The sequence below is a fragment of the Wasmannia auropunctata genome, unplaced genomic scaffold (genome assembly GCF_000956235.1).
Source record: "Wasmannia auropunctata unplaced genomic scaffold, wasmannia.A_1.0 LD335988.1, whole genome shotgun sequence".
Taxonomy (NCBI): Eukaryota; Metazoa; Arthropoda; class Insecta; order Hymenoptera; family Formicidae; genus Wasmannia; species Wasmannia auropunctata.
In genome coordinates this window covers 262,741-272,159 of record NW_012026902.1, presented here as the reverse complement: position 1 = coordinate 272,159, position 9,419 = coordinate 262,741, and the positions used below count along the sequence as shown (strand labels likewise).

Below are 9,419 nucleotides of genomic sequence, written 5' to 3'. Positions count from 1 at the left end.
GAAAGTGAAAGTAAGGCAAAGCAATTTATATATAATTTAATATATTGATGTTAGTATGTAATATGTAATATTCTTACTTATTTGTTATTAAATTTATAAAAATATCTCTTTTCTCAAATATATAAATTATATGTATGTTATTGAATCTATTGAAAATCTTTTTTTTTTTATTGTATGACAATAGTATTAATAATAATTGACTATTTTAAAAATTTATTTTATTTATACAGGTTTTAGTATTACTTTGTAATTATTATATTTTTTCTTATAGTAGTTTACTGAATAATGAATAAAATCCGTGTTCTTTATCACTTATTTACATAGTTGGGCACCTCTAATGGGTAGTTTTATGAGGGGATGCTGTACTCTCTTTCTGCCTCTCTCTCTCTCTCTCTCTCTCTCTCTCTCTCTCGCCATTCTCCATATATCGTGACGATATCAAAGCACGCGTGTCCGTGTGTCTGGATACAGAATGCGTTTTCCTACGTTCGAAATAGACTTCCACGTCGTACAAACTAGCCGACCGGCCATAATGCACGTGCGCGTACGCGTAAGTGAAACGGCTCGCCCTTCTCTCACGTCATGGTTTACGATATTATTTTAGGCTCTTTTTTTCCATTCGGCTATCTACCGCTCACCATATTGCCGTAGTTAACAGCCTACACGACAACTTTGTCTATGCGTCTAGGTCAGGGTCTCTTGATTTGTATCGCTATCTCCTTTTCGATACATGTATGTTTACAGATTAGAAAAACATTTTTGAAATTTTTTTAAAAGTCTGTAATTCTTGTTATCGAATTTCATAATTTTTTAATACCATGGACTTCCGAAACACCGTGTATACATCTGGCAATTTATTTATTACTGGCAGTATTGTTTGAGTCAAGTCTATAATTATTTGTGCGTATTCATTATATCATAGCCATTAGATAAAGCAACGTTTGTTTGAATTAGATATTAGGATTATGCTTTATTCGTCTACGCACGTATCGATTTCTCCCTTCCTCTCATTCTTTTTTTCTCTCTGCTTCAAAAACTTAATCAATCCTCATAATCCATCGGAACTTTCCGAAGAGATTTCCGGCATGGTGGAAAATGTCCCGAGCGCTGTATTAAGCCGTGTTTAAAGGATACTAACTACCGGATGCATCACGATCGATTAAAATTCTACATATTAATTTCTGCATTAAAAAGAAGAAGAATAAAAAATTACTTTAACTATTATTTAAAATTTTATATTTATAAAATTAAAAATTTTATGAATTTTTGGACACTATATATATTTTAATTAATATTTATTGTATTTAAATATTTATTATTGCTTATTTTTTATATTAACATTAATATTTCTTGGAATTCATTCGTTTGTTGAACTTTTGTAAACAAGATTTAATTCTTAATGCGCATTGTGAGATCACCTTAAGTCCAATAATCCCACGGGAATTTCCCAAAGAGACAAGCGAAGGTAAATAAAAAGAAAAGAGAAAGAAAAAGAGAAAAAAGGAATTGAGGGACCCTTTCGACCATTCGTCAGCTCCGTTATAAACTGTCTTTCGTTCCACGAGTACGCGCGTGTACAAGAAAAAAAGAGACGCTTCCGAGAGAAAGAGAAAGCGCGGAAAGATCGGCGTTGAAGAGAAGAAGTTGAAAGAGGGTGGCAAAGAAGGAAGGGGGAGAACAACGAGAGAAAATTGAAGTCTCAGAGCACACGTAAGACCTGCTGCACCCGGTCTTTAACCCCGAAACATCTCAGAGCGCTACAGGGATTCTCAATTCTAGAAAAAAAATTTTTATTTCTGTTTGAGGATGCAGGTCATTTTGAATTAGTACAAAATTTAAAAAGTAAAATTTTCAAGGTATAAATATTCAAATTCACGAATTACCGAAACGTTGCAAAAATTATTACTTTAAAGATAGAATATTAAGGAAGGTTTATATACCCAAATGTTATAAACATTCATGATATATATTGTCTTTTTTGTTTTTACTATTTTAAAAAGTATTTAATATTTTCGAGTGGTTTATTATAATTAATTTGTATAGATTACAACACTTTATACATGTATAATTCTAACTATTACATAAAAAAAACTCTTATACTGTCGAAATGGGCAATAATTCATGTTATTCGTCATAAATATTAATGTTATTATTCTTAAAGATTAAAAATTTCTATCTAACATTGTGTGAATTAATTTTTTCTATATGTATGCCTTTGAAATTATCTTAATTTTTTTCTATTATTTATTTTTTATTAGAAAATTTTTAGGATTTGAGATTTGGTATATGTCTTTTGAGCACCACTGAACATGGACATTCAGGGACTTTTAAATCTTTCTCTTCCTCTCGCCTTCCTTTAGTCTCGCGCGCGGGTTAAAAATACTATCTTATATACATTCGGGTACCGGTTCGGTACAGGTTTCGAGAATTAGCCTCCCTCGATGAACCCGCTACACTCATTTGAAATATAGGTTTGTGAAGATGGCAAGGGAAGTTGGTGATGAAAAAAGAGGAAAAGTTACATAGTAAAAATATGACGCGATCGGCAGCATTTTACTAAGAATTATGTGCTTCATTGGCGTTACGAGATAATCAGAAATTATAAATAACTTTGAGCTATTATTAGCACAAACGGCACTTTTTTTCTTTGCATGCTCTTCGGGCATTTTGCTTTTACATCCTCTCTTCTCCTCCTCTTCCTTTTTCTTTTTCGTTTAACCTTTTCAATTTGAAATCAATATGATTAACACTATTGATGATTTTTCCTTACAATTCTATTTCCAATAACTCATAATTCCCTCAATATGATAGTTATCATGGAATATACGTGGAAATTGTGGAATAGAGTATATAGGCACGTCCGATGCTAAATTGGCAATGCCAATATTGTATACACGTAACACTAGATGCTGCAAAGCATAATGCATCGTGTAGGGAAACCTCATCATCGATATGCAAGATATACAGAGACATAATGAAGTGATATCACATTGTACGTTATTGCATTAATTTGCATACAGAATGGTAAACGTGGTCGTTTCATTACTTCTAAAATGAAAAAGTGTATTTCTCTCTATGATTATATACATATTTATAAAATTATTATTTACTTTTTAATTTTCGATATACTCGACAGATGTATGAACCCAAGTATTCGTGAATTTGTATATTATCTAGACATCGGCGCGTTCACGTGTGGGATGTTTGTGATTCGTCCTCGTAAAGCCAGAATGAAGCGAGGGTGAAATCCGCTTTGTTCCGGGATTGGAAAACTCGCTCTTTGTATGCGTCTAGCTACGCGGTGTTTTCTACCCCCTTGGCGATTTTCAGCCGTCACCGCCAGCTTTCTCTCGATCTCTCGCGACACCACACTTGCAACCCTCTCAAGCTTCTGTGCTCTTCAGACTTGCATCTCTCAACTCTGCTGCACTTAAACTTGCTTCTCTACAATTCATAACTCCGTATAACTGGAATTTTCTCTCGTCTGTTTATTAGTAATCTTTTGATTTACAATTTTGTAATTGTTTAATTTATTTATAACTAGTACATAACAGGCGCGCGCTGCGTATTGAATCCCATATTCCAATAACATTTATACCAATTTACATTTTAATTAAACAAATTTTAACAATTTTCAATAAAATGACATTTTAATTGGCCATATTAAAACGGCCATTTTTAAATAAAATCACGATTTTTAAAAAAATAGCCACATAATTCATCTTTAAGATAAGCCCAAAAAGAAGTCTATATTTTTATTTTTCTGGAAGATATGAATTTTTAAACATTGGGGAAAAGAGGCTTCAACGCAGGTAACACGGTAATTTTAAGATAGGATTTGTCAAACTGTTATTATAAATTTCTTCTTATGAAATAATATCTTCTAAATTTTATTCTATATTTGATATGACTTAGTTAATTATTTATTTAAAAAATTATAATATTAAAATTACGCAATTATTAAATTATAACATGTAATAATTGTGTAATAGTTACGTTAAACCATATAACAGCTCTATTTGATGATGGCGAATGAAGACGAGCTGTATCGCGATCGAAATATCAATGCTAGAAACATCAACTATCAAAAGCGAAATATCGATATTTACAGAATATGTAAGCTTCTCCACGCGATACATTTCCCATGAGAGACGCAAATATGCACCAATACACATCCCTCGGGATATGTAGCTCGCGATACGGATTTTTATTAATCGCATGCCGCTCTCTTCTCTTCCCACTGCGACAACCTGGGTGAAAAGAAACACTCGCGGGGGTTGAAATACCTTTGAACCTGATCCCTGATATTTTCCTTTTTTCTCTATTTCTTCTACATCTCTCTTTTTGCTCTCTTGCTTTCTCTCGCTCCGTACATGCACGTGAATATTGTGTCCGTTGCATATTTTCTTCCGCACGTTTTCCCTCGCGCATGAGCGCTATATGTTGCATATTTTCTCTTATGTATTCCCTTTGATATTTTCTTCTTTTTGTCACATAGATACTGCGTGTTGCACATGTTTCCTCTAACATATTTCCATTCTCTCTTTGCCTCCCTCTTCCCTATTTGCCCTTCTTTTCATTTTCGTTTCTTGTTTCTTGTCGGGCTCTTTTTTATGCGGGTAGATACTTCTTGTACCTATCTCTTTTTCTCCCGCGTCGTCGCGGTTTTTCCAACGACGTCCTGCCGCGCATTTCCATTATCGAATTCTCGACAGTTCGTCGACTGCTGTTGCTCATGTTTTTCGTGGCTGTCGCATTCGCGTGTGACCTGTTACCACGAGCGCGATCGACCGCGTCTGCTTGGAAATTACAGAAATTAGTAAGTGAATTGAAACTAATTTCAGCAAAATTGATTTTTGATCTGTACGGCGATTGAAAAATAATTAATTATTACTCAAATTTTTTATTTTCCTTTATTTTTTTGAGATTTAATTTAATTTAATTTTTATTTTTATGTTATATATATATATATATGTATATATTATGTAATAATTATATAATATAATATATTAATGTATAATGTAATATATTATGTAATTAAAATTATGTAATATATATTAATATGTAATATATATATATATATATATATTACATATTAATATATATTACATAATTTTTATGTTGTCTTATTATATTAGTTTTTATAAAATTATTTCCTGTAAATTTCATATTTTTTAATTTAATAACAGATCTAATTAAGATTCTTCGGCATTAAGAATTTATCTATTTATGGAGAAATATATTGAGAAACAAAATTATAAATAATTTTATAGAAACGATAAAGAAACATTTTTTAGCGACTAGTTTAAAATAAATTGCAATGAATGAGCGATAAAAGAGCAAAAGCGAATGAATGATTGTTTTCTTTCATATAGATCGTTGTTTTCGAAATACAGGTACCTGCATATACGTATATGCATTCACTATACTCTTTGACATACAATGCTTTTACGTGTACCTAAACAAAAGTGTATGATGATTTTAAAAGAAGCTCGAACTTTGAATCAATCTTTTCACAGTTTTTAAAAAGAAATTAGAATTATTATAATTATCATAAAATTTGTTATATAAACATGACCGATTACATTGTTTCAAGTTTATTAATTATAAAAAATTTTATTGTTTTATTACTTACATAGTATTAATTAATTCTTTGTAGCATTTTGATTTGTTTTTTGTATATTTTATTTTTTGTTCTCTACATTTTTATTTTTTATTTATGTCTTGCACATTTCATAATTTTCTTACGTCTTATACAGTTTTGAAATATAATATAAATTATACATGCTCATGGCCTTTTTCTATTGTCGAGTAATTTACTCTGTTCAACACGGACGTTTCTTCTTACGTGCAATGAGATCTTGAGTTGAAAGCGAGGGTTTCCGAGTGCATCCCCACGATAAATTGCAGTCACACAATATTTTTTTCATTTGGCATTTTTATTGACACTCGGTTGCACCTGTTCTCAAAACGAACATTCTGAAAAAGACACGACATGTGAATGTGACGGAGAGTTCAGGAGAAGAGTCGTCTTGAAAAGAGAACGAGGGTCCTGCAATCGGCAGGCAGGCAGGCATATAAGCAGGATAGGAAGAGAGAAGCAAGCAGGCAGGACAAATAAGGGAATCTAGAAAAAGGGGGGGATTGCAATTTGTGCTGTGAAGCTTGCTGCGAAACGAGACAGCCGACTGACGCGACGGGGTGTTCGTTCCACGCGGGGAAAAAAATGACGTCGATTGCGCGCCATTCTGCTGATGAGCGCCTCTTTGTGAAGAAGAAACGCGCTCCTTACTGCATTCGTTTTACACGGATGCATATTTTCAAAATATCCTGAAGGATATTAGGAATCTGACATTTTGTGACTTCTCTGTTTTGCAACATTTCCGTATCTAATCCCTTTTCTTCTATTTCTTCAGAAAAATTTTTTTAAAGTTTTAGAAATATGTCTTCTTTTGCTATAATAAAACATTATATAATATATATAAATTATTATTGTGTTTAATTATTGAAAGGAATATATTGAACTCGAGAGCTGTGGTTCGCAATCTCGTAATATGTTACAACGCAAATCGAGCGATTGAATGCCATCGACTTTCAATCGAATTCGAAGAACCTCCAAATTCCTCGGAGATTTCCTTGCAATCGTCAAAGCACGGCCATTCGGAGCATCTTCGTCGCAATTGATCAAAGGCGAAATTGCCGGCGTAAAAGTACTTTCGAGCTCGCTTTCGAGCTCTCTTCTATCGATCTCTTTCGCCAACTCCTAATCCTTTTCCATTTGTTTCTCCCTCGAGACTCTCGATCTTTGCTCTCGCTCCCATCGATCTCCCAACTTTTATTCGACGGCTCTGCGAAGTGTCCTTCGAAAGTTTGCGACTATCAGTGGCGGATACAAGGAGTGGCGGAGATGCGATCGCCCCCCCTCCGCCAGAGCTCTCCAAGCAAATTTTGTATATTGGAAAAAGTCGGTTTTAAATGAATTGAGAAAAAAAATTATCAGAGATTATTCGAGACTAAATAATGTTCACTCAATTTTTTTTTTAATAATAAAAAATATTAAAAATAACATTAACGATAATAATAACTAAATATTCACATTTCGTTATACCGCCTCCCCCCCCAAAACAACTCTCTGTATCCGCCCCTGGCGATGATAAAAAGCGAACGTAAAATAAAACGAGCTTCTTCCTTTCTCTTGGGAGAGGGATTTCTTTTCTTTTATTTCTTCTTTTTTTAAGAGACATGGCTGTGTGGGACATTCATTCGCTATTTCAATGCACCGCGTGATTTGCCGGACTTCCTTGCGATCACAAAGATTGGATATTTCCTTTCTTTCATTTATAATAATAAAGATTTAAAATGACTATAATTTTACAAATATGTTTGCAGTTGAAGTGATATTATTATATTATTTTAAGAAAAAAGAATAACAACATAATAGTAACCTAAAAATTTTTTTGTTAAACAAGATAATTTATTAATTCAGAAAAATTCTTTTTTATAAAATAATATAAAGTTTTCAGTTTAATCTTAGTGTTACCTCTTATTTCTTAGACGAAAGATTCGTACAATTTTTTTGCAAGTGACCACTGGTGACACGCTAGGCATCGATTCGAAAGATGGAGCAACCTCCTTTGCTCAAGAGGGCTCTTGTTTATTTGTTCCGCGGGTACCGACAGCTGTTACCGACATTAACTCCGTCTTGTTTCATCCCACGCATCTCTGCACACTATTGTCGTCGCGATTACCCCTCCTGATCGTCGGCTATTATCGAGCGAAACCCTCGAGTCGAGAACCTGAGAGGCGCACATGTTCATTTAATTCATAGGGGAACTAATATAAATCGCAGAATTCAGAAAACTTTGCGGTATAGAAATGTATAATAGATAATGAACTGATTGTAAATTAATAAAATAAAATATTAAATAATTTAATATTAACTGGCGCATATCCCTTCCTTTTTAAAAAATGACATCGATACTCGCATCTTTCGAAGTATCGTTGTCTCTTTTCCGCGATGCCAATTGGTTATCTCGTGACGCTTACTTCGTGAACAGCTGTCATTGCATATTTTGACAGTTGTGTGTATTGAGGTTGATAGAGTGTGTAGCAAATACAGGAAGAAATGAAAAATGCGAAGCGCGCGTATTTAAAATGTTAGTATATAAAATAAACAATTATTTGCATTCAAACTAGAGCAATTGATATAATCGATTTGATGTAATAATTTCTATCAAGTTTTTATCACCTTTCTCAAACTGAATCAATCAAGGCCAGCGTGAAGCGACAGGTGATTCCGTTATCGTGCAGGCAAACCTTCTTGAAGTGCATTCGATGCACCTGGCACGATCACTAGGGGGAGGAAGAAAACAGGATCAGATCGTTGAAACGGACAAGAGGGTTCAACTCACGCGTTACATTATATCTTGCGGGCCTCGGGATCATCATCGTTTATCATCGCGCCTCATCATCATCCGACGTACCGTTACGCTCGCGTGCCCCTACCTGCATCGATGTTCACCGCGATTTGCAATTTCATTATTTTTCATTAATCTTTGTTATGAAGAGAGAGAGAGAGAGAGACCCTTTTTCTATTTTATTTGAAGTACGATAAGATTAACTATACACTTTTCTCTCACTTTGATATAAGTAAATACATGTATCAGAAAGCTACTATGCAAAATATTTTGTTTACTCTTAATTACGAAGATTCTTATAGAGAGAAAATAAGAAAACGCATTAAAATAGAAGAAGGTATTATCAAATATGATTTTTCTGAAAGATTTTGATATAGATTTTTTAATAAAATTACTGGAAAATTTTTAGGAGCTTTTTTGAAGTTTTAAGTTTTTAATTTGTCTCTCTATTTATAACATTTGTATATTTAAAACATTGACAATAGTATTATTACTACTAATGAATTATATCTTCTTTCATTGTAAAAACTTCATTAAATTAACATATATTTAACAAGTTATCCTACACAAAGATAAAACAAACCTTCCTGGAGAATCGAATTTTCTTTCATAAAAGCTCTTTTTAAGAGCTTCCATCCCTCGTGTACCTATTCAACTCCTATTGAAATTAAAGTGGCCAAACGTTGAATTGCGAAGGGTAGGAGGACAAGAAAGACGAATTGATAGACGAAAGAAGAGTCTTCGAAGCATAGTTTATGTGCGGTTTATGTGAGTCACAGCCTATTTGGAACTCAGTTGAGATCCCACGGGATGTTTGTGGGGATCCGCGAATATAGGGACGAAGAGGGAATACGAGGCACAGAGCTTCCCCGTGCTAATTCGACGCACGTGCACGAGAAGACAGAGAAAAAAAGCCCGCAGGAGACGATCGAAATTGAAACAAGCTCTCGATCGCCGTTCCCGTCAATTAGAAGCCTGATATTATCTTTGCATAGTGGGTGC

General features: G+C 33.7%; 1 protein-coding gene across 1 annotated transcript in view; it reads left to right on the top strand.

The window, feature by feature from the left end:
• The first annotated feature begins 9,227 nt into the window (after nucleotides 1–9,227).
• LOC105454176 (protein sickie-like) overlaps nucleotides 9,228–9,419 on the top strand; it is a 30,727-nt gene continuing 30,535 nt past the window's right edge. The window contains exon 1 of the mRNA XM_011696606.1: nucleotides 9,228–9,411. Coding sequence (XP_011694908.1) covers nucleotides 9,228–9,411 — 184 coding nt within the window. The remainder of the gene's footprint in view (nucleotides 9,412–9,419) is intronic.